Source organism: Falco peregrinus, chromosome 1, assembly GCF_023634155.1.
Source record: "Falco peregrinus isolate bFalPer1 chromosome 1, bFalPer1.pri, whole genome shotgun sequence".
Taxonomy (NCBI): domain Eukaryota; kingdom Metazoa; phylum Chordata; class Aves; order Falconiformes; family Falconidae; genus Falco; species Falco peregrinus.
In genome coordinates, this window is record NC_073721.1 from 19,392,342 (window position 1) to 19,418,312 (window position 25,971).

The 25,971-nt window shown below is 48.2% G+C and overlaps 1 protein-coding gene across 4 annotated transcripts in view; it reads right to left on the bottom strand.

The window, feature by feature from the left end:
- Positions 1–25,971, bottom strand: part of CDH23 (cadherin related 23) — a 213,390-nt gene that overhangs the window by 90,995 nt on the left and 96,424 nt on the right. For 2 of the 4 annotated variants that reach the window (XR_008747265.1, XM_055804362.1), the window contains exons 7-11: positions 25,026–25,220; positions 21,700–21,828; positions 14,698–14,776; positions 2,664–2,776; positions 474–662 (exon numbers count right to left, since the gene is read on the bottom strand). Coding sequence is in view for 3 of the 4 variants with exons in the window: in XM_055804362.1 (XP_055660337.1) it covers positions 474–662; positions 2,664–2,776; positions 14,698–14,776; positions 21,700–21,828; positions 25,026–25,220 (705 nt within the window). In the remaining variant the exon portion in view is untranslated. Of the gene's footprint in view, positions 1–473; positions 663–2,663; positions 2,777–14,697; positions 14,777–14,943; positions 15,163–15,381; positions 15,531–21,699; positions 21,829–25,025; positions 25,221–25,971 lie in introns of those variants that run through there. The other 2 variants (XM_055804370.1, XM_055804373.1) reach the window with 2 other exon arrangements.

The following is a 25,971-nucleotide window of genomic DNA, read 5'->3' on the forward strand; positions in this document are numbered from 1 at the left end:
AGCCCCATGCCATTGGGTATCTCTTACCTTCTCCCTGACAGCAGCGGTATCTGTCCCCATTGGGGCAGAGAACCTGGAGGTCCTTTCCTTTGCGTCCCTGGCAGGTCCCCTGAGAGCCCAGCAGAAAACCTCCTCCCTTTCTAAAGCAGACTGGCAAAGGACTGACCGACAAGAGCCCTTGGAAGCGGGCGAGAATCAGCATCCCACACAATCCTATTTTCTGGCTCTCAGTGGCTGTGCAATCCTGACTACATTAAAGCACACGCTGTGCCTATGCTTTGGGGAGGGCATCTGCACTCAGGGTACCGAGCAAGCAGAGCAACGGCAGCAGTAAGAGCTGAATTAAGTGGGTATCAGATGCTCCTCATCACAAGTTCCTCAGTGACTTATTCTTCCCTGCACCTCCCAAAACCACACCAGCGCTACCCAACAAAGGATGGACAGAAGCCCCTGCAGGAGGGGATATACCTCACCTCATCTTTGTCCTCCACCTGGATGAAGAGGGGAAGGGCAAAGCCCACTTGGGCCAGCTCCGTGATGGCCACGCTGTACTCCGAACTGTTGAACTCAGGTGCATTGTCATTGACATCAATGACTAGGATGTTGAAGGTAGTGGTGACAGTGGCATTAGAGGGTGTGCGGTCATCGTTCAGCTCTGTCCCCTGCAAGGAGAGAAAACAACAAGGCAGCCTTTATTTTTCAAAGAATAAATGTAAAAGAAAGTGTGTATGCCGTGACTAGAGACTCTTGCAGCTTTTGCTTCTTCCACTTTGCCAGGGAAGGATGCTCAGCTGGTTCTGGCATTGCCCCTTAACCCTGAGCACCATTCCACACTGCTGACCCATTAACGCACACACACGGATGTTGACCCAGCTCTTCCATCACCCACACAACAGACTCACAGCACTCTTGCAAGCCTTCCCAGCGGTTTAACATCTCCGTTGGGATGGCTTCGGCCACGTTCTCACTTGCCCCTATCATGTAACAAATTGTCAGGGCTCAGAGTCATGCTAGGGGAGGAGTAGGTGATTTCCTCGCCACAAGCATTTAAACCAGAAAATTGCCTTGTGAGATGTGGGGGACAGTCCTCAAAATAAGGGAAGCCACGATGGAGTGAAGAGCACTCCTATTTTCTCCTCTGCCATCTTCTGAGGTAGGACCAGGAGCAGGGAGCTAACTACCATAATGCTGCTGAAGGGACAGAAAAGTAGGGCAACAGAGGAAAACAAGATTTAGACCCTAAAATAGGTTTGGCAACATGTGTCTAAATACAGAGCTGAGTCATGACTCCGTATCACACCTCTGTCTCAAGAATCACTTTAATTTTGCTTTCCCAAAAGGAAAGAGTGCAGTTTTTATTGCCAGAGAAGCAAGACTTGTGAAACAGCCTTTTCAAGAAAAGTCCCTCCTCCTGTCCTTTGGATAATCTTGCTTTGCTGTGGGCACAGAAAAGCAACGCTAACACGACCCACATGGCTCATTGCTATTCACCACTTCTGCACACAACAGCAGAACAGGCTGATCTGAACAAGAAGCAATCCAGCTGTATTTTCACTGCATGCTCCAGGATGAGAGCAGCAGAGAACATTTTGGGTCCTAGGGATACGGGACGCAGAGAGTTGGCATTTGCGGGAGGATGCAAAGTTTGTGGGGAGAGAAAATAAAAATCTATCAGATCAATAGAAATGTAGTTGGAACTCCATTATCATGCAGGCAGGAAAACGGGCAAGTTTTCAGGTTCACAAACCTTTCCAAGATTAAACAGATATTTTTGTCCCTATTAAAAACAAAGTATTTTCCTTGTCTCAATTTCTGCTGAACTGAAACTATAAAAGCCCAAACCAAGAGATACCAGGGATGGATGCGGATCTCTTCCCCATGCATAAAGCCCCACAGTACGACCCGTGCTGTAATTCCTTGTCTCTTTGACCCCCGACAAAGTACTGCACTTGCCCAAATGAGAAGGCGATGTGCTGGCTGCTGCCCTCCCAATCAATGACCCTTCCTACAATGCTGATTTTTCCCTACCCTGGCCCAGCAGAATCTATACTTCTAAATGTGTTTCCAACCAGCTGCCCAGCTTGGTATTGATTTTAATTACAGGGCTGTGAGCAGAGCTGGGAAGCTGCTCTCAGGTGGGGCTGGAAGACCACGCTCCAGTGCCTTTTCTTGACGAGGCAACTTTCAGCATCACTCCCTCACTGTGCCTGCCTGTGCTGGGTAGATGCAGTTGATGCCCTGTTACACCACTGCCTGGTGAAATGACAAAATGTACTTGTTTTTCTGGGGGGTTGGGGGGGAAGGGTGGGAAATAGGCACAAGTGGGCACAATTCAGGTGTGTGAACGTAGGTGCCTCATGCAATCCCAGGGTGCATCCATGTTGCCAGGAGATACAACTGCAGGCAGATCTAGTTGGAGACCAGGCAGGGCACCAAAAATGACTTTATACATCCATATAGAGGCAACCATGTTTTGGGCCACCATACAAAGGGGTTGTGTTAAATATCATGCTTGGCTTGGCCAGGGAACAGCACGTCACAGCTATGGATGGGAGCAACATGTCCCAGGTCTGCACCTCCACCTCTTGAAAGAGTTGTCCCTGAGCAGGATGCCCTCCCCACCCTGCTCTGCTGGTGTGCCTCCTGGATGGAGGCGGTCTCACCTTCACTGTGAGGATGAATCCAGAGCTGTACAAGGGGTTTTCCCGGTCCAGTGGCCCATTCAGGGTTAAGGCTCCGCTGATGTAGTCCAGTGCAAAGATGCTGTTGGTGTTACCTGGGAAAAATATCAGGCAGTGTGAGCAGACCAGCTGGGACAGCCGACGCTGAATGGTGCTGGGGGTAACACAGAGGGGGAAACAGGAGGACATGAGCTTCTTCTGCCAGTCTTTATGCATGACCAGACCCAGTGCTTGAAAGAGAGGTTTTACAGAGCAAATCCGCTGCCAGGCCAGGAGCTCCAAGCTGGGCACAGGCTGCAGCGGGCTCTGTGAACCTCGCACATTATCTCAATGTGCTTTAAAATGTAATGGCTGTAACAGTCCTCCTCTCCTCACACCTGTCCCAGCTCAGGGCTCAAAACAGTGCTTTCCTTTCAACGGTCGATACAGTTGTGAATGCTGCAGGCAGCTGAAGAGTTTTAAAGGGTTTTAGTTATTAAAATATGCAACAGCACAGCCGAAACCAGGGCTGAATCCAGGTGCTCCCCTCCGAACAACCACCTGCATTTGCATGCCCACCATCTCCCTGAGGTAGGCATGGCCTCTTTCTTAAAATACAAGAGTTACGGGAAATCAGTCCAGGTTAATCAGAGGAAGGCACAGACAGACCAAGCTCACAAGTAATTCTTCATGTAACAAGCGGTAGTTTAACTGTGCGGCCTCTTGCCAGAAGATGCTGAAGATGATAAATGTCCATACTTATTCAAGGAGAGACTGGGGAGGTTAATGAAAGAAAAAAAATCCATCAAATAACAGAGAAGCTCAGGAATTTTCTCAGCTGGACATATTTGGAGCCAGGGAGAGCATTAGAGTAAGTATTACAGGTACTTGCCCTGCTTTTATGCTCTTGCCAGATGTGTTGACCCCATGCAGCTGCCTTGCCTTCCTTTACTTGAGCCAAATTTGGCTTCTGTGCCAGTCCTTAGGTGCAAGCAATGAAACAGGGCGGCATGGAGGGCTGTGCTGCCTCCACGGACCATCCTATCCTGAGCGTGACTGCTCCTCTGGAATTAGACACCCAGAAAGGATTAAGACAACCCTTGACTCTCATGGCCAGCAGATGCTAAAAAGATAAATGTCCTGCACTGGGAATGCCCTTGGGACGGTCCCAGGTGCTTTTCCCGTCAGCCAGACAAAAGAAAGCAGTCGGTATGTGGAGCCTGGGATACCTGATGCCAGCCTGACACAATACCAGAGGTGTCTGCTGAATTAGTGATGACCAAGGAGGTTATGCACAGGCATATGGCCACCCACGCCACTCCGTCGTCTCACAGTATGCAGAAACCCCTGATCCAGCCCCAAACGGGAATGAGGAAACCCTGCAGGTATGCTATATTAATCCCAGACAAAAATAAAAATACTCCTGTCTTCTCAATATATCTCAGCATGAATGAAACACACACAATATTTGTCATTTCCCTGGAAGGGAGCTGCAAGACAGATCTGCTGCCACAAAAAGTTGTTTCACATAACTCAGAATCTACCTCACTCTGTTCCAAACCTCCATTTAACCATGGCTGCACCTTTTGCAGGATGGCCAAAGCTTCCAGGCTCTCTCCTCCCTCCCAGTGCCAGGAGCCACCTGGCCTTCATTAGCTGCTGGCTGCCAGCATCTCCTCTCTCTCCCAGAGCCCGAAGTGACATAACACCTTTCTCCCCCATTACCAAGTTTTTATATCTTCCTCTTGGACTGAATGCCTCCCATTCCTGTCCTTGGTCCTCTCTTCTCTCCATCTGAAATGGTACACTGACTGCTAGCCAGCTTAATGAACTGATGCATGGCTACTTAAAACATTAGTAGCAGCCTTGTGGGTTTTTTTTTAATCTAACTTTTGCTGCCATACATGAAGATCTCTAGTCTCCTCCCTCGGACGATTCCCTTCTTTTCATCTTGACTTCCCACCTTTGTTCTGTAATTTATAGCTGACCCTTCAGGAGACTTATTCAGATACCAGCTTTGAAGGACACTGCACAAGATGTATTGAATTGTGCTGCAAGGGATTTAAATGCTCTAGGATGCCATGTTGCCATGGCAAAGTTTATGCATCAGGGCAATCTTGGTACACTCCCCCTAACATAAAGTGTAATAAAATACCTTTCTAATCACAAAATACTGTTCTGCTAACAGGAATCTAAACATGAGGACCAACAGATTTTCCTGGAAATAGGTCAAGAGAGCAGGAATTTGACACAAAGGACTAAACACAGCACTAAGCAACGTGTCCTAAAAATGCTTGTGCGTTTCATATATGACCACAGTCATTTTCTGAAGGATGGATGAATAAATTAGGGACCCAAATACCCTTCTAGGCTGCACATCAGAGGCTTTTCTCTAGCTCAGCCTCCCCAACATCGCTCAGATGGCAGATATGCATCTGACGCCCTCCGGGGTGCCTTTCTGCTAGCACAGAATTGCCAGCTTTGCAAATTAGCCTCAGAAGGGAAAGAGGTGTCTCCAAACTCGTCCCTCAGAGGCCTTTCATAATTTCATCTACAATACCTCTCCAACCACCGCTTCATTATTCCTCTGACCAGTGATCCCCACTGAAGTACTCGCACTGCCGAACAATGCACATTCCCCCAAGACACTTTCTTTGCAAAAATCTCTCTAATCATCTTCACATATCTTCACTTTCCTCAGAGCAAGGAAAAAAAGATACGGTGGGGGAAAAATAGCCAATTTCGTCTTTCCCTCCCCCCAGTCTCTTGTTCCCTCCCCCTCTGTATAATTTCTCCGCTCACCCTGGTTCTTCTGTTACCTCTCAGCCATCTTCCTGGCCCACAAAGTAGTCAAGCCCAGGTTAAGCACAGCTTAGTCCGCAGCTGCTGGTGCAAATGGCTACACTGGCTGTCAGCTTTCAACCCATTTGTCCGCTTCACCACTCTTCCCAGCGCTTGCTCCCTCCTGCAAGTTCCCAGCCGGACACCCGCAGTCATCTGTGCCCAAGGTGGCCTCGGAGGCAGGTGGATGCCATGAGCTGAGCCAGCTTCTCGTCGTGCTGCCCCAACGCTCCAGCTGATGGCTTGTGTGGCCAGTGGCCAGCACTGCCTGCCAGGCATGTCAACAGAGCAGACTGTGGTTTGCTCGCCATGGGTTTGAAGCAATACCACAGCGCACAGGCGTGAGATGGAGAACAGAAAGGGGATGATGGAGCACCTCCGCAGGGATTTCAAACCCAGTCGAGATCCCCAGATAATACTGTTTCTCAGAGGACACAGAATGGCACAGACTTTTCTGTCTCCAAATTTGCACTCTGCAAACTGTTATAATGGCACAGACAGCAACTGTTGTGGCCACACTTGACAGGAAAGCCAAGTGACCTTCAAGAAAGGCCCCCACTGCCCTCCCTCCTCTGTGTCCCACTCACATGCTTTCTTCATGAGCAGTGCTTGTGCCATGGCACACGCATCCTTCTGCTCCACATCAGGCAATGAAACAATTGCTCACCTGGCTCAAGAGTTAGCAGCTGCTGGACGTGTCCCTGCTTGAGCCATCTATTGCCTAGCCTGAAGCCTGGTCTGAACCACCGAAGCATTTCTAGATGAAAACCAAGGACTTCACTTCCATGCCTCTGGTTTGAGAAGGGAGCCCAAGACCACACTCTGGCTTCTGCTAAACTGAGACTTCCCGACGAGGATGTGGCGCATTCACAGACCCCAGGCAATCCAGCTCCATGGCACAGAGCAGGCAAAGCAAAGATGGCCTTAAGAAAAGCAGGGCAGGGAGCAGAAAATAAATGTGATGCTGTCTAGGAGGTGGCATCCACTGGTGTGGGACACCTTGTGGGAAGGCAAGCTCCACTTCTACCTCTCTGCTACCGCTGCAAACCTATAGAGCTGGATACAGTGCAAGGCAGGGGACAGCAGGAGAGAGACCCAGGGTAGGAGTCAGAGCTGGGCAGAAATTCAAGGATGGGAAGGGAAAGGCTGAGCAGCGAAAAGGAGTGCAGAGAGAAGAAAATCAAAGCAGACAATGTTTTTAAATACTCAAAAAGACAGAGGCAAGGCAAGAACAACAACAAAAAAGAGAATTAATTCTAAGACAGCAATATAAACGTACTTCTGGCAGACTCATTGCTCTCACCTGGTGAGGAACAAGCTTGCTCAGGACATACAAGCCCAGTTTCTTGTTATGACATAGGTAAAAACAGAAGGAAACCTTTCCCATCCCTCTGTCCATGTGCAGGTATGGGGACAGCAGCTCCTACATCCAAGTGCGGCCAGGCAGGGAAGCGGGAAGACTAGAATCAATGCAGCGCTGGGTTAGGAGCAATGGGATGGATCACAGTAGCCCATTCAGAGTGTTTTTCTAGGCTCATTGAGGAACGGATGGTGGCATAGGCATAATTTTGGAGAAACACTGCTATAACAAGGGGTTTTATAGATGAGGGCCATAATGTTTAATTGCCCTCAGCGAATGCTCTCATAGTTTAAAAAGGCCATTAAAAATACCGGCTCAAACCCGGGGGTGGGGGGGAGGGGGAAGAAAAGGAGAAGAAAAAAAAAAAAAAAAAAAAGGCACTGATGTCTCCCCCTTCCTCCCTACCGCTTTGGCCTTTGAGCATCATTCAAATCCCTAGGAGGGAGAGATGGAGCTATTGCCCAGCTCTAGCAAAGAGCTACCTGTCAGCTAGGGGAAGCTGATTCCCCCATGAAGGAGAATTTTCCCACCCACCTCTACACAAAGGGCTATTTGTATCAGGGAGGCACATCCCCGAAAGGCACCGGGCTTGCTAAGCTGCTGAACTTGGAGCGGATGACTTTCATGAGATGTGAAAGGGGAACCCATCACACACCTTGCACCAGATAATTTATTAATCAAAATGTGCTCCGTCAGGGCTCCTCGGCACCGAAATAGATGCTGTTGGATGTGGTTCATAGAGTCAGCAACAGACACAGTTATCATCATATAAATAGACCATCAGCTGCTGTGACCACCTCGCTGCTCTTCACCTTGAGTTTTTGCCCCTGTGCAACATGCAGGGAAGCACGCCAGGGCAGATACCTTGCCCCACACCTAAATTCAGAGGGAACAAGTTATTTCCAAAGGAAAAGGGGTTATTACAACCTGAGCTTTATTTCTTTGCTCTGCGTGAAATCAAGATGCTCTAGAAAACAATGCCCATTTCTTCTGCACTGGACTTTTTTTTTTCTTCTTCTCAGAAGATGCAGCTCTCTGGGACAACTGATTCAAGGCCAAAAGCCGCGTGCCGGCACTCCTCCGCATACGCCTGCTCTGCAAACAGGCATTTTTAGTATCTTCCCCAAAAGATTTAATTGCCCGTTCTAGCACAACTGGCAGAATTTCTGATCTTGCAGAGCCACGAAAGAAGCTCAGATTAAATGCTCGCATGGTTCCCTTTTTTAGAACCAAATGTACAGTACGAGAAAATAAAAGGAGAGATTTATCACCCAAGGTGCAATCCCCCTCCCGAAGCCACCAGGAGCTGTGGATGAGTATCAGAGAGGAGAACAGAGCCTGCAGAGTTTAAAGGTTCCTGTTCTGAGTGTAATTCATCACACGAAAGGATGCTGAGTCTTGGACGACAAGCACCATTCCCCCATGTCATCTAAAATGTGCTCAGTGGCTCAAAGGGAAGGCAAATCACCAGCACTGCCTGGCTTGCCTTTTTTATTTCCCAGCCTTTCCTCTTTCCATGAAACTAACCCTAAAACCTGCTACGGGAGAGCAGCCAACAGCTGGATTGTGAGTCAAGGCAGCGGAGCAATGCAGGGAAAACTACCATAAGTGTTTATTTCACTCATTTCTGTAAACGCAACACTTTAACCTTCCACCTGAGCTTGCAGAGGATTTTGTCCTAATAAATACGGTGCAGAAGGCAGTGTGCATTCCCAGACAGAACGGGCTGGTCCAGGCTGCCCGGCATCACTACCTCGGAGCAGCAGTTGCAGAACACACTCTCAGCCTGCATCCCAAGGATGCATACGCATAAAATTGGCACTTTCTTAACAGCTACTGTGCCTGGGCTGGCTTGAGAACCCCACAAATCACCTCTCCTGCCTCTCCCACAGCAGTAGGCAGACTCGTCAGGAAGAACATGAAAGGAGTACGCTGTAATATGCCCGGTAACAAGTCTGAATCAGCTTTTAACATAAACCCCACATCTCCAGGCTCGACATCTTCCAGAAAAATCTTCTGTTAAGAAAACATCTCAGAACCAGTTGTTTTCTCTAGCCCCAACATGAACGGAGACAGCATAGTTCATTCTTCTCCAGCAGTTGCCAACACCTTGAATACACATTAAATCCCAGGAAGTGAAACAGGAAGTCTCAGAAATTAAACCAAAAATATGCTTTTGTTTCATATTTACACATAAACAGGAATGTATAGTTTTAATTACTGAAGGCCATTTGCTGGGGAACCACCTGCCATGCAAACCATTATCCCAACTGTCTCTCTTTCCAGTGATTTCTGGATTGCCAGGGAGCCAAAGCAAGATGCCAACTTGACGATGAAGCATCATTAGCAGAGGCGAGGAAGATGGGGAGCAACTGAGCCAAGAAAAGAGGGCTGTGGCCACAGCCACCATCTCTTTGTGCTGTCTCATCCCCTTGCATTGGCAGGGTGGGAAAAACAGCCTTTGATGAATAACTCTGTGTGAAGCACTTTTCCACCCATCAGCATGTCCTCCTACAGAAATGTTCTGCTATGATGACTGCCTTTAAATCACCCTGGAAGGCCCTCCCAGCAGGTGTAATTTATGAGGACTTTAACACCCTAGTAGTTCTCCGAGTGATCCAAATGGGGGGAAAAAGCCGGTGCGGTGTAGGCCAACTGGCAATGGAATATTTAAATTAGCAGGTCCTGTTTCCAAGGATGCTCTCTGATGTCCGGTTTAAGGGACTCAGGGAAGTGGTTTGCTTTGCCCTGCCTGCTTTATTAAGTCAGGTCAAAATGTGAAGGGATGTGCCAGCAGCTAAGGGCTGGGAGAGCTCTTCGGCCACTTAACCTTACCTCAAGGGCTTGTGCTGTGCTTCCAAAAGGCAGGCAGTGGGGGACTCCAGATCTGTTAAGACCATGTGAAACATGGTCTGAGAGCTACTGCACCGATTTTTACATTTTTTAATATATATATGATATTTTATTCCTTAGCAGGAAAACCAGAAGACAGACAAAGAACAACTCTTCAGACACATTTCCCTCTTGCTTTGGTAACTCACGCTTCTATTATGTTGTGCAAATAATGATTTTTAATTCATGCTTCCCTTGGGATGCACGAGAATGCTTTGCCAGAAATAGCATCAGTCTCCTAAAACAATCAACTTTGTGGGGGTGGGAAAAAAAGCCCTAAGGGTTTGTGAAGAGCCCCGAGGACCAAAAGCCCCACACTCCTTCCCCTCTCTTCCCCTGCAGGACTTTCCAAGGCTCAGGAAGGACGTATGGATTGCCTTTGTGCAATCTCCCATTGCCCATCCATCACCACACCTGAAACATGTCAGGCAGGCAGAGACTGAAGTTCAGGCATCTTGCAGAGCCCCAGGACCCTTTCCTCTGGTTTAACCTTTTGATGCCTGCCCAAGTTGCACAGGTCACCTTCACATCTTCGTGCCAGGAGACGTGAAGCCTCCTGACTGTCCTGGAAATAAATGAAACCCAAGGTTTGCTGCTAGTGAGCAAAGTGCGAGACTGTAATCTTACAATATATTTTCTTAACAAGAGCTCACAGGCCAAAGTCCCCTTCTGCCTATTAATTAAACTGCCATTTAATTCACGAGGAAAATCCTTCTCTCAAAGAGCCAAAGGATTCCCCACAACCCAGGCAATGTGCAGCAGCAGCAAATGTGAAAACACACTGCCGTCTGCAGGCCTGATCCTGCTGAGAGCACCGGGCCTCTCCGATTTCCAATGGGAAAAATCAATCTCTGTTAGACCAGAGAGTTCCCCTAAATGAAAAGCCTTATCTAGAACAGGTCGTGTTATACAACAAGACACTCGCTTTGCCTGGGAAATGAAAGATGATGAGGCAGAGTCCCCGGTACAGAGGCTATCTCCATAAATCTGCCAAAAAGGAACTGTGGATTACTTTGCTGGATTAATTATCTGTCCTTCAAACAGAGTCCTGACCTCAGCAGCTGAGCATCTCCAACCTGTCAAAGCAGCCAGGGAATGAGGAGGGAGGGCTTTGCAGAGCACTGCCCGCTGCTGCCTGCACCCTCCTTTTCACCTGAGAAAAGCAGCAGAAACACCGGTTGGAGCCACGACAGCCACGGCACCAACCAGCCTGTCGCACAAGGGGCTTGAATCCTGAGGCCTCCATTTGGATTTCTTTTCCAAATGGCCTTCTGCAGGGCAGCGATCCCACTCCTGGCAAAGTGCGGGTCGAAAAAGCACAGGTATACGTGGGGCTGAAATCTCAGATTCAAAGGAAGGAGGAGAAACAACTGAATGGCTTCACCCTATAAGACATGGAAATGATTCCCAGTGCAGGCAGGCAGCAGGCAGGCTCATCCCTGGCAGGACAACTAGCCAAAGCCATGACACCGCTAGATCAGTGCCCCTCTATTATTTCAGGCTTAACAGCTTTGTAAGCTGGCGGCATAAAGTTAGATCTTAAGTCTTATTTTATGTGGTTATGGTTAATCTTTTAGTTTTATTGTTTTCCTGCCACAGAAGGACCTTGTGCTGGAGATAGCTGTATAAATAAGAGCTGCTGCAGTATATCCCGAGGCTCAGCTACCCGAGGGATAGAGCTGAATAGGACACCGGCAATTCCAAATTAAATTTTATACCCCACCTCCAAATCATACCAATGCTTTAGATATTAATACCAAAGGAATGACAAATGGCTAGGCTGCTTTCTAGCTCTCTCGCTGCTGTATATTCAACCCCAGATGGTAAAATCTGACCAGCCACGTGCAAGCCCTGTGCCCAAAGACCTGGGGTAGCTGGGCAGAGGCAGCATCCATCCCAGCCGTGAAACGGGAACAGCATCACCACCATCTCCCCTCACAGAAAGGAGCTTGAAGAGCCAGGTATAATTAAGACCTCCACCAGCCACTTTCACTTTTGCATACAGTCAGTTTCTAATTTAATTTGCTTCCCCGTTCCCATATGTTAGGCCATTTTTTTGCAAAATTGTCATAAAAATTTACCAGCTCAGGCACAAAATCTGCTCACTAACCTTTACCATTGTGATTGAGGATAATGACAAATTAATTAGGCTTTACCTGCCTACCAAAAAAGAATCACTTGCCTTGGGTGAACAGGATTTTGGAAGCACACTAGCTACTGGTTCCTGTGTCTGGACTCTCAGACTTCAAAGGTAACATCTTTCAAAAGCAAGAAGCAAATCATGGAAAGTATAAGAGAATGCCTTAAGCAGAGTGGAAGAGGCGCTCACAGCCCTACTGACTTCAGAAAAAAACCTGGTTGCCCCACAACCATGTTTTCTTTAAAATTTGCCCTCAGCCATGCACCTTGGCCACAGTCCGGCAGCTGAACAAAGCTGGAGAACTCTGGCTCTGGTAGCAAACTCAATTCAAGGTGGAAGCAAAGCATCCTGAAGCCTGGCTTCAGGGATTTTGGAAACCTCTGCCTTAAGCTAGAGGCAGGGTGAGGATGGGCAGGAGGTGACAGCAAGTGTCTGCAGCTGTCCGTCAGTCCATCCACAGGCTGATCCTTCCCAGCACCACTGCTCTGCAAGGTGCTGGTGCCGTCAGGAGCAGGACTCCCGGCCAGTTACAAAAATACTCTGCAATTCTCATGTTTGGGCAAAAAAATAAATAAATAATGCAAAGCAGTTTAATCACTCTTTGATGTGTTCTGCCTGATTCTCCGATATGAGAGCTGCCCCCCACCAGGCAGGACCGGGAGCAGGGATTAAGCTCTTGGCATACGCAAGCAGATGCGAGGCTGTTTGCACTGATCTGCCTGCCTGTCACCCCACACCCCACCACCACCAGGCTCCTGGAGCATGCCTGGCTCCCTTCCACCATCCTGCCTGCCTGGCCATAATGGCCAGGCTGACAGCTACCCTGGCACTATGTGGGGGATGCTCACAAAGGGACATCATGGCTATTTCGCAGGAAAAACAAAGATAGACGTGACAATAAGAGCATGCATGAACACTGCAGGTAAAAATCCAGGGTCCAAAGTTTTGTTTTCCTGATCCCTTGACCACTGGATAAGCAGAAAGCCTGTTGTGACCATGAGTGGATTAATACATTTAGCAAATTAACCCTCTATAGTCTGCATGTTTTCTTCTGTTTAAAAAGGTTTAAGCTGTCAAATAAAGGCTCCTGGAAACTCAGAGCTGTTTGTATTGCACCAGTGCTGAAAAAGGAAAGTTAGATACCTACAACATAACCCATACTGAAACAGAAACAGCGGCAGTGGCCACCAGCAGATACACAAAGGAAGGTGTATGAACAAGACAAGAGTGATTTTCCCAGCTGCTAACCATCTTCAGGCTTTGAGCTAGGTGAGGCTGCTGTAAGCTGAAGGCTTTTACCATCTTTACAGTAGTTCAGTGGCCTCTGCAAAATTAGCTTGAGATTTCAGTCTCCCTTGAAAAAGGGCCTGTGTCAGCCAAAAGAAAGTCCCTTCTGTGCTTTGGCCAGTTGATACCCACAGTTGGGGGGGAATCTCTCACTTAATTCATGCCGGGGGAACATTAGAATAAATTGCAGAGGGAATTAAGAGGAATAAATAATCCTTGCATCTTCAAAGGCAGACTGACCTGGATACTTGCAGTTGGGATCAGTGGACTTGAAAGTCAGAGTGAAATCACCTTGACCCTGGAGGTTCATTAAAAGAACATTTGAAATGGCTGGGCTTTAAGAAAGAGAAACTGGGAAATTATTTCTGCACGTGTAGCTCAAAGGAGCTGCCAGCCAGCACCCAAAGCACGTGACACAGCGAGGAGGAGGCGGCACTGCTGCCATTTCTTGCTGTGAAGATCCCCTCCCCAAATAAATGCCAGAAATAGAGTTACAACCCAGACCCACCGAGCTGGTCCCTCACTCCTGGGCTAACTTGACTAGCTTGTTCCTGGGGCACAGCCCCACCAAAGCAGCACCTGAGTGCAGGCCAGCAAGAATCCAAGTCTGCCTTGAATATGGCAGGGGCTTGCTGACCTCAAGGCATCTTAAAACAAGATGGGTCCAGCTCCAAAAATTGACCTTTCCAAAATGCAGCTATATTTTATCTGGAAACACTTGCACAGACCACCCTGCCCTGCGCCTGGCTCTTTTACCATCAGAAGTCACCCACAATCTATGGACCCAAAGGAGCCAAGCATCGCCCAGCAAGGATCCACAGGTGTCTGGCTACACCAGTTTTAGCAAGCTACCCACAGATGCTGGGAAGGGTTCCCCAGGCTTCAGAGCCAGTCCGCAAAGGCAGTATTATCACATGTACCTGTCAGAAGGCAGAAACCCTCCACCGCTTTAATTAAGCTTCATTCTCTAGCCCCCTGCCTCCCAGCTTGCAAAGCACTGGCAATGCTTTGGGAGGCCAGCCCTCAGCATGGAAGCTTTTGGGAAACACTGCGGAAACCACCAGGAGCCATTCAGCTCGTAATCAGTCCCATTCTCTCCCTAAACAATAACCACTGCACCGCCAGTGAGAGTTTTACACCCAGCTCTTTACAGGTCTCCTCCATGGCGTTGTGTGAAGCGGAGCTGCTTGTGCCTCATCATTAGGCCTGAAAGGTCTCACTATCGGATATTGTCAAATTTTTTACAAATAACATCAGCTGCTTGAGGAAAGGGAGATGCCATAAACGAGGTGCTCTGACAGCGCTGAACACAGAGAAGGCTTTTCGGAAGGGTAAAAGCTTTCAGCCATAGCAGTAGACTACAGTAATTAGCAATGCTGAATCAGAACAGCAAGCAGTACAGCCAAGGAAAAACTTAGCCAAATGTGATTTCCCAGGCAGGAAACGTACAAAGACTTACTGCAGAGCTCCATCCTCCACGCCTGTTGGGCTCCCCACTGTGTCCCCCCATGACTTACCCGAGACGATGGTGTAGCCAATGCCACGGGGACGGCCCTTGTCCTGGTCGATCGCTGTTATCATCCGCACGGTGGTACCCTGGGGAGGGAGCGGAGAACACGTTAACAGCCACGCTGACCAAGCACTGCTGGGGCTCCCTACCAAGGCATGGCACCTTTTACCTTGGGCTTAGGAAAACCTGTCCAAGGACAAGGCATGTCACAGAAAAGTTGCACCACCTGCCTCTTGGGGCAGTTCAGGCTTACTGCTCATCACTCTTGTGCAAGCTGCAAAACTCTGCTAACCCGCCCCAGGATGCAGCTGGTGATGCTGAAGGCATGACCAGGACAACATGTCTTCTAACTGAACCACTGAGCAGGATGAGCTTGACTCTGCGTTAGGTTTGTACAAGGGCAAGTCTCTGTAGGGACTGGAAAGAGCACCACCAGACTGTGCTGCTCATCCCCTGCCCAGAGATGGAGGATTTGCAGAGGAGGAGGATTTGAAGCAAGGTCAGTGTGATAAGCACAGCTATCAGTGCTAGAGGAAGAAGAGGAAGGAGGAACTGAAGGTGCAGCATTGCCAAAGCCAGGACATGCCTCCTCACAGCATCGCAGCTACACGGGCAAAAGCATATGCTCCTCTGCCACAGAGATTTTCACTCTATAGTCCCTTGAGAGCCAAAGGCAACAATTCCCTCTCACCATGACCTTCAGCACTGGCTGCTACACCAGTTTGATCTACTGCTGGCTTCCCAGTTCCAACTGCTCCTCTTCTCCCCCTGTGTTCTTCAAATGAGGCATGCCAGGCAACAAGGGACACTCACACTGGCCATCGGCATCCAGCTGTGTAGCTAAGCGAGCTGCAGAGATTTGAATCAAAACCTTTAAGCAGGAGGAGGGTTAGACAGATGCTGAGAACAGGGGATTGCCCACAGACAGGAGCTCTTGCAGCTGCCAGCTCACCCAGCTCATCCTTCATCCTGCATGACAGACCTGTTTCTTATAGCCCAGCAGAAAGGTCCACAAGGCCAAAAGTCCCCCCCCAAACCAATGAAAACCATAAAACTGACCCAAAATTCTTATTGAGTTCTTTAAATGCAAACATCATGCGCTTATGTCAACTCTGTAAGCCGTACTTCCCCCACTGCACTGCAGTGAGCCCTTGTGAATAAACACACATGCACATGCACATAATTAATGTAGCATGAAAAAATTTACAGCTCAGCTGTTCCTGTTTTCATTGGTTTAATAACAGTGAGAAAAGAAGCAAGGTTTGTCGGGGCTTTTTTTGCCCTCAAAGGAAATGTCGACAGAGACGTTTGCATATCTAATGAAGGAGCACAGTGGGACAGCAGTGTTGCATTTGCCCTGCAATCCATCAGTTGAAGGCCAAAGGCAAAGCTGCTGCAGAAACATCGCCAGTGGAAAGCGGGGACTTGCTATCTTCCCCTGCTTTCAGAGCCATGCCCCTGTGGGCTCAGTGGAGATGCTTGGCCACTGCTGGCCATAAAGGCGGCTCCTGGGCCCAGGCAGACTGCCCATTCCTTGATGTCCGAGGGTATTTCAATGGACTCCTTAAGTAAATCCATGTTATTAACCGAGAACATTAGCCATAAATCCCAGGTCACTGGCCTTTGAGCAGCACTCGGCTGGCGAGGCTCAGCAGCCACTGGAGAGCCTCTAAATCACTGACAGTAACCGTGCTTTCCAAAGGAGCAAGAACAGATAAAAAGCACAAGAAAAACTGGAAAGGAGGAGGTGGGAAAGCAGAACAAGGGACATGGAAAGGAGGGCAAGACAAAGTGGAGGGGGAAAAAAGGACAGGCATGCAGTCCAGTGTGCTCTACCCCAGCACACTTTAATCTGCCATCCCCATGGGGCAGGCGTGAGCCCCTCTCTGCTCCCTGGCAAAGCGAGAGCTCCTCTGTGGCAGAGGCGGTGGGTGAAGGCGCTTGGTCCATCTGACAGCTCACTCATCTCCTGTCAAAAAGCGAGGGAGCGGCACAGAATGATAAGTGTCGCCTGCCGTGCAGCACATTTCAAAGGGAAGGCAGCTTCAGGAGAAGGCAGGGCTCCTGCTATGGCTGGGGAATAGCAATCAGCCCGACGATGTTGTGGCCACTTTATCTGTGGGCAAAGGTCCCTCCCATAGGAGCTAAGGGAAGGGGCTGCTGGGAGAGATAAAAGGGTAAGCACAGATGTTGTGGCAGGGAAAGTTTGGGAGGGTAGGAGGGAGTAGTCTCATTCAGGTATCTCAGTAGTGTGTGCCATAAAGACATCCATAGGAAAGAAATTATCCAGACATCTGAGCGCAAGAATGAGGGCTGCTACAGAGCATGCTAAGGTTCACGTGGTCCTGGGCAAGCCCATGATGATGGCTTCCATGCTGCTGGTTTTCAAGACTGTGTCTCCACGTTCTCCTTACAGCCCTGTGTGTCTCCTCCTCCACAAGCCCCGCCTGGGGATGAGCCACACCTCACCAGTGACTAAGAAACATGTGCTGGAGTGGAGCTGAGCTCCCTTCTGTTTGTGGATGTTGCCTCCTAGAACCACGGCAACGTCAGAGACCTGGTCACCTCTTCACATCTTGCTTGATTTCCATCCTTCCTGCCAGCTCCTTCACAAGTCTTCCAATATCCCAAGACTGGCAGATCCCACCTTCCCTGAGCATCTACACAGTGCTTAGGATCAATCCTGAACCTTCTGGGGAAGAATCTCAACAAGTGCCACAGGATAGGCATAATGTTTATCCACGTTGCTAGTGGCAATTACTGGTTGTGTAGTGGGTGGTAACAACTGATGAAGACAGCCTTGGAGCACAGTCAACAGGAGTAGTCTCATTCAGCATGTGTTGGAGTGAGACGATGTGACACAAAACACGACACTATACAATGCTATACTAATCTTTTAGTACCTGTGATGATCATGAAGTACCAGCAGAGATAACTAACCAGAGAGAAAAAACTAGAAACAGGAAAACACCCCAAACCAAAACAAACCCTTGATCATGGCCATACCACGATGGCAAAGACTGACCTCTCACCAACCACATCTCAACAATTTCCAATTTCTCTTCCAAAATCATATTGGACCACAACACTATTCCTTTTGCTATCTAGGTCTTGGCACGGCAAGGGCAGGAGATTCTGTGCCCTGGCTCCCTAAGGCAGTCAACTGCACCCCTAAACTGGAGGGGACCCTCCCACTGTTTCTAGCCGAACCCATCTGGCAAGGCTTCCACTTACTCACAGAAACCCCAAGCTGACTTCCAGTGCAAACAGCTCCTCTGCCCAGGGCTCACCCCAGGTATTTGTGGCATGAACCTGCAGCTCTCAGAAACTCCCAAATATCCATGACATTTCTTAAAACAAGTAACAACTCACCTACCTACCACAGACAACGGTGGCTGCAAGGAAAAGACTCTGCTGGCAGGTATAGACCAAAGCACCAGAACAGAATAACTTTCTCCCTCTAGGGAAGGAGGAAGAAGGTTTAGAAAAGTAATAATCTGGAAAAGCCTATGCTTAAAAAAAAGGCAAAGAAAATAAAGAATGGCACATTATCCAAACAAAATCTGAGGGGTTTTTTTTGAAGAGGGGCAGGGGTAAATCAATCCTTTTTTAATAAAACCCTGAGCTTTTAATAAAGTGTTCACACTGATGGGCTAGAAATATTGTAAGAAAGAATTAACTCGGAGCTATTGAGACTCTAGGGCAAAAATAGCACTGATTCTACATTATTTCTTCAGCCCAAGGAGTTTTTGAGGAGGAGGGGATGGTGCTGAAGAATTAAAACTGTTTTAATGATACTTGACACATATCTGTACCACACTATTGCAAGGGAATACAACTGCTGGTCTGGGGACCAAGTGCCAATGGGTCTGCTCCCCCTCTTGCCTTCGCATGGCTCCCTGTGAGACGAAGCACACTTTCACAGGCCCCAGCTTGCCTCTTCACAAGTGGCTCCCCCCTCTTGCAGCCCCAAAATGAAGTCGCGATACTGCTCGGACCATGCACCAGCTGAAGTCCAAAAGCAGGGGCTCATCAGACCAACAGCATCCCTGCGAGGAGAAACGGCCCCTCTCCTCCAGCCGCTACTAACCTCTCTGGAGAACATCAACAACGCTATGTGGTCTACAGCCACCGTGAGGACAGACACCCAAAGAGACTGAGGGTGAAAAACTACAACGCCGCCAAGGTTTGCCACAGCTGCAAGCAGCTTTGTTGCACTCAGGTGCCCTGGGAGAGATGTCTGAGGCATGCTGGGATGATAAACAGCATCAAGAAAGAAGATACAACAGCTCCAGGGACAGCAGGGGCTCTCCCTGCTGCGTCCTCTTCCTTTGCCCGATAAGACATTCCTTTCTTCTCAGGGTCCAAATAAGCATGTGCCCCAAATGCTTCTAAATTATGCCACCAGATCCCGGCCTGAGAAAAATGAAGAGCTACAACAGCACTTCTTTCCTCTCTCACCCCCCTCCACCCCTTCTTCTTCTTCTTCTGTTATAGGATTAGGGACTTGAAAGGCAAAGCGCAGCCCAGTGTTGCAGCAGCAGGAGGAGGGGGTGGGGGGGAGTGCTTCAGAAAGCTGCCATGGCAAAAAAAAATCCCATTTCTCACTTCTTAATTCCAGTCAATTCCAGTCAAAGGGCTGATAGAGATCTGTTTGCGGTAATTTGCTGCAGTTTATCCACTCTTTTCACCTTCTATCGGCTCTTCACTGACGGGCCGGCTGACATGCTGTTACTCGAGTGAGGAAATTAAAATTTGATGCAATAATCCCAAATAAGAAGGATTTTATTAGGTAATGTATACACTTTAGATGAGGTATTCTCGCCTGATACACTGATAGAGGAACACAGACATGCTGTGCACTACAGATAAAAAGAGGCAAGAGAGACGGAGAGCAGGCACGGGGAGAAGCAGCAAGTCTCCGCTCTGCAGATTCAGGGCTGGGATGTCTCAGGCACATTCTGACCTGCTGAGCCCAACAGCAGGTCAAACGTTACCCACAGATGCCCTACACACTGTTGGCTTGACCTGGAAGCCTGTTTTTGGACAGAAGTTGGACAAGGCCAGAATTCCCACCCGGATTTGCTGTTACCCTTTCGGTACCCAAGCTACTCTGCAGGGTAACAGTTTCCCCGCCGCACATCAGACTGGTTCCCTCGGCAGGTAGGGCAGAGCTGATGAGAAGACTTCCCATGGAGAGACAAAAATGCACGCGCTGAACCCCAAGCTTGCACACCTTGTCCTTATTTCAGCAGTGGAGATTTCTCCCAGGAACGATGGGACCTTGGGTCCAAACCAGAGAGCAATACCACCCAAAGCACTGCCCATGTTCAGCAGTCTTCCTCCTCTCTGCTGGCACCTACCCATCTAGGATAGCTCAACGCCTTTGGAGACCTCACATGGGGCCAAGAGAAATTAAAATCTCTGAACCTGTCAGCAAGCTGCTAACAGCTTGGTGAGCACTCCTTCATTCATTTCCTATTTCAGGTTACACAGCGATTATCTGCTGCTTTGCCTCCTGCAAACAGCGTACATTTGGGGAATAACTGTGGTACTTGTCGGTGTATTAACTTCGGCCTCAACATATATCATTAATTTGAGAGAGATCCCATTTCCTGGATACCAGGTCACTCCACGAAGGTGATGCAGTCTGTAATTTTCGATACTTGTGGGACTTCTATTTCTACAATTTTGTATAAGGCTTTTTTGCCCCCACTTAAGGGTGATCTAAGCTGCATTTTTTTTCTTCCCTGCAGGTCGTGCTGCCCACTACAGAAATACTCCTTAATCTCAACAGCATCAAAACACATTGAAACTTTCACTTCATGAAAGTAATTCACGAAGCCATTTTTGGTGATCTTCGGGCCAGCAGACAGGCAACGTGCTGTCTGACCGTGGGATTTGTGACACTAGGACTCAGCCCTATCGATCCAGCACTCTCCATGCCATCAGAGCCAGCACTTCGCTCCAAAGTCAATAAAAAGGCATAAAATGAAGCAAGCTGGAGTTCCCCCACCGCCGCACAAACCGAGCCACCAGGCGTTTTGGATCCAGTGCACCAGAGACATTATGGGATGCCCGTGTGGTACAGACGCCTATGACACCATGATTTTAGGACAGGTTTTTCCATCCATATACAAAACTATATGCCCTATAGACAAAGCGACGGGATGCACAGCCGTGCCTTGGGAAGGCAGATGCTGCTGAGTAGGGCTGGTGCTTGGGCTGAAGGTCCTGGGCACCCTTGCTGGGAGCAGAGTAAACAGCTCCCAAAGCTGAAGCTGCCCACCATGCTCCCTGTTGTCTACTGCAGGGGAAAAACAGCCCTGCTGTATTTAGAGACTGGGAGACGTTTTCCACAAACAGCGAGTTTGCTGACAAACCGAGTTTCAGAAGAACTAAAATGATTGGATCAATTTGGCAAAACCTGGGGGAAAATACTCAAAGTGCTGAAACGGCTGATGATTCTGGCATTTTCAAAACTGCCTCATTTCAGGAACCTTTAAATTTTTCTTCAAGTTTTCTATTAGAAATGGCATGCATATACACTGTGGGGAGGGAATAGGGGGACTGTGTGCTAAAAACAACATAAAACCTTTTTTAAACTTAAGAAAAAATGGTTAGGAAAACATTCTATTCTGATTTCAGGCTTCCTAAACCTCCTCGCTTAGGCTCCCTTTTTTAAAAAGGGGCAGAATATGTTGGAGCTGGCTTGAAACGTTATTTCAGAAAGAAAAAAGTTTGCCTCTTTTTGGATGCCATTAAGATATCACAGCTCAGAGCATTTGCACTTCAGCATGGAAACAGGGCTCCTCTTTGCACTCAAGTCACAAACATCAGGCAGAGAAATGCAAGCCTATGTCAGATGGAAGGAAGGAGGAATCTCTCTGCAAAGAGGAGATTCTCCTCCAGCTCTTTTGGGACACCTTGTGCTTTCTACCCCACACCCTGTCCAGCCCCTGGTGTGACACTGTGGTCAAGCACGCCAGAGTGAAGCAGCAGCCCTTACCGGAGGTGAGTTCTCGTAGATGTTTGTGCTGTAGGGCAGGTTGATGAAGATGGGGTCCATGTCCTGCACATCTGTGATGGTGATTGCCAGGTTGGCCAGAGTAGACAGTGGCTTGTTTTTATCTTGGTCCTTGAAAAAACAAGGGTTGCGGTGGGGAGAAAAAAGGATTTCTATCAGAAGAATAGAAATATTTAACAGCATCAAGTCTCTCATAGAAATTTTGATCCAACCAGAACTTAATAGTCCAGGTAATCATCTCTTTTTCAAGCTACCTGCTGGAATTATTGTTCACTGTACCTCCTTCTAAGCTGAAATACAATATGCATTTCATTCCAGCATTAGCCCTTTAAAAGAAAGCACCAATTTAGTTTTCATCACATTTTGGGTGAAAATGAAGCAATGCTGTTCAACATATACTTAAAAATATAAATTCCCTCAAAACACAGATACAGTCTATGGTACCTCTGCACCGTAAGACCCAGGTGTGGTTGCCAGCAGACTCTCGTACCAGCACATCACAGCAGAGCATCCCATACCCCCCAGTGCTGAGGCCTCCACACAGCTTGGGCTCTGTCAGCTGGAACACGACAAAGCCCACCAGCTCCCCCACGTTTCCACTGCTCTTCATAACCCTGCGGGCTGCCTTACAGTTGCAGCTTTATTCTTTTCTGTATTTGCTGCTCCGAGCTTTGGCAGGAGATATGTACGCCAAGCGCTGCTTCTGGTTTCGCAGGACGCCTCAGCTCTGGTGCAGAAGGCGGAGTGGAAACCTGAACTGCAAAATACATCCTCACAGTGGCGACGTCCTTTCTATTGGGCTAATGGTTTTGGCTCCAATAAGCTGCAGACCTCTCCCTCCCCACCTTGCGCAGAGATTGGCAGGATGAGGGTAACCAGGAGCTGCCTTTCAACGCAAGCCAAGCTGCTTCCACAGCTGCAGGAAGACGGGGAGCCATCCTCCCTGCTCTGCAAACCAGGTCACAAGCACGTAGCAATCTTATGGTGAGCACCAGTGGCCCTTGAACACTTCAATGCTCTGAGCAGAAGCGCCACCTCCCTTATGCCCACTCCATCACAACCCAGCAGGAGGGAGCTGCAAGCACTTTCCCAGAGCAAGACCCTTCTCCAGCAGCCAAAGCAACAGCAGTACGTACTGCCAACGGCTTACCCTGGCAGGGCCCTGATGCCACCGTTTGTCTTGCTGGAGCCTCATCCCATGGGTGCTCATAAGTGACCCTAATGCCCGCAGCCCTTTGCTAAAAGGGTAGGAGCAAAGAGATAACACATGAAGGGAAGGAAATAAATCTCTTCTGACCCCCTAATCAAGCATCGTGGTGAAAGGCGACCATTAGAGGTTACTGCACACTTCTGCAAAATGGCTCTGTACAGCAGCAAGGACTGATTGCCACAAGATTAATGTTAATTCAAACCGTATTCAACAACACAGCTTGTACATTATCCTCTTAACCTGCAACCTCAGCGTTTATGGTCTGGATGGATGCTTATTTCCGACTCTCACTCTGCTGTTAGTGTTATCAGGTTGAAGTCTTTCGTTTCTTCAGATGATGTTTTTTCCCCCCCTCCCTTTCACCTCTTAAATTTTGGTTGAAGTATTACAGATAATACTGGAAAAGCAAGCACATTTCAAGTTTCCTCACCTACCATCTCTCATGCTGCCTTTTCCAGCCTCTTGCTGCCTGCATCCCTGGGATGAAATGGCTCCTACCTTGAATCAAGGCTCCACAGCCCTTCTTGCAGCCCTTGCGGCCACCCTGAATTCACCATCCCCCCAGTTCCCACTCCGGACCATGCAAACTCTTCCTTAGGCAGGCAAGACACTGCACTCGTCTTCCAGCTCCTGCTGTGCTGGTGCAGCTCGCATCCTCCTTCCCAGGCGGAGCTTTGCCGTGGGGCTTCTCCCTGCCTTTCTGCTAGAACTTACCAGCATCCTGTGACTGGGCTGAGGAGGTGTCCCCACAGCTGCAATCAAGGCCAGTTCAGAGACTTAATATTTGAGTCTTTGAACTCCCTGAGCTGGAAATCACTAGAAGCCAGGAGTATATTAGCAAGTACCAGATATGCTCCCATTTTATCTTTGCTGGTAACTGCACCTGGGATATGGGGCTAGATAGAGCTGGATGGTCCAAGGTGGCATCATTGTGTCCTTGAGGAAACCAGAATCAGACACGTGGAAAAAAAGCACGTTTCCAGCAGGGCTTGTGTTTGGTCCCACATTTTCTAACCTGACAGATAGTTCAACAGCATGCCTTGGGAAAGCATGTTGGTGACAGAGACCAATAAGGAAACAAACAACAGAGAGGGCTTCTTATTACTGGAGTATTTAAACCACAATGAGGTACATTTCAGAAAAAAAAAAAAAAAAAAAGAAGCTTCTGGGGAAAATTCCACAGCCTGGAACACGCAGGGATTGGGCTGAAAGGTTGAGCTCTTTGCCTATGGCCATGCAGTCTGTGAGTGCCCAGTCTCCGTGGCCATGCAGAGCAAAACAGCCCTGCGCAGCCCTCCATGTCCTTGTGACATTTGTGGTTCTGCATCAAGAAAATTATCTTGATTAAATCACATGCTCAAGAGCTCTAGCCAGCTGCCTGGAGGGATCGGGAAGGGTTTCCCCCCCCCCCCCTCCTGAACACAGAGTTGATCAGGTATATTGTAGGGCTGAATCTCACCATCCTCTGCTCCTTCCACCGCCTGTTTGTGCGGTGCTCCTCCTTCACAGGCTCCCTATCAAGCTCTCACTAGACTTGACACCAGGAAAGAAGTTTCCCATTCAGGTGGGACAGTAATTTGCCATGGTGGCTACCTGGACATACATGTCCCAGGGATCCCTTCCCAGTATGACAGTATTGACTGTAACTAGATCTTGGTTTTTCCTCTATCCACCAGAATTTTAACTCTTGATGTCTGAACTCAGCTTTCATTGAGTGAGGCTCAGGGGGTTTAACACAAGCGAATCCACCTGTAATAAGCCACGATGCACAAGGAACTGAACCAGAGGATTTAATGGTCTGTATGCCCTGTACTGGCTTTCCTCACTATAGGATCTGCTTGCTTTTATGCAGAGCTCCTGCCCGACACACGTGAGATGCTGTTGGAGAGGTGCAGCTGTGCTCCACAATGTGCACAGCAGTGATTTAAAACTACCCAGGCACCGCACTGCTGTCATACTTTTTAAATTTGAAAATGCTAGATGTGCCCGAGAAAATGCCAGAGCAGGGCAACAAAACAAGTAAGCAGCAGCTCATTCCCCATTGCAGTACCTCCACAAAACACCTCCTCCCCTGCAGCAGAGCCAGGATAAGACTCACCGTCGCATTGACCTGGAGCTGGTACGCCTGAGTTACTTCATAGTCCAGTTCCTTTATCACCGACACGATGCCACGGCCGCTGTCAATGGCAAAGAAATCGGAAGGAGGCTGGAAGGAGTAAAGCACACTGCCTCCTGCCCCCTGATCTGGATCCGTGGCGTTCACTATGAAAATTGGAGTGCCCACTGGTGTATTCTGGAAATGAAAATAAAAATAATAATAAAAAATATCTGGTAAAATTGTGCATCATCCTGTTTTCCCATCAAATGCACATCAGCAATTTCCTTTGCCCACCAAAAGGAATATATAGACACCCAAGAACTTCAGTCCTATATTTTCAGGACATTTATAAGTTGTACAGCTGTTTTCTTTATGATAGTATTGCAGCAGCTATAATAGTTGTTACATGCTTATAATAATAGTTATAGAGTTGTGGTCAAGATGGCACTATCACAAACCCTTATTTTCCCAGACATCACAACTTTCCAGAAAAAATACTCTTTGCTGAAACTTGTTTTCTGCCCAAAGGTGCTTTTATTTTCAGTGCTGATTCCCTCTCTGTTTTCACCATGAAGCATTAAATATAAGAGAGCTTAAAAAAAAATAAATGCATTAAATGCAACACAAAATTTTACGTAAAATTCAAAGTTATAGTTTCCACAGCAACTACAACCTGGCCCGATTAACGCAGGCGTTAACAGTTATATCGTCATAAATCTGGAACTAATCTACATGCATAAAATATGCAGCTGAGTGCACAAAAATCAGCAATGGCAAATGCAGTTTGGCACTTCTTATTGTTTAACTTCACAGCAGGCAGAACAATTATCCATTTTTGGTGGAACAGCTGCATGTTCCTATGCAAATCTTAAATGCATATTCTTGTCTCTCTAAAGGCAGAAGCACAGACTGCAAGCAAAAAGGCTTTGCCGGGAACCCAGGCTGC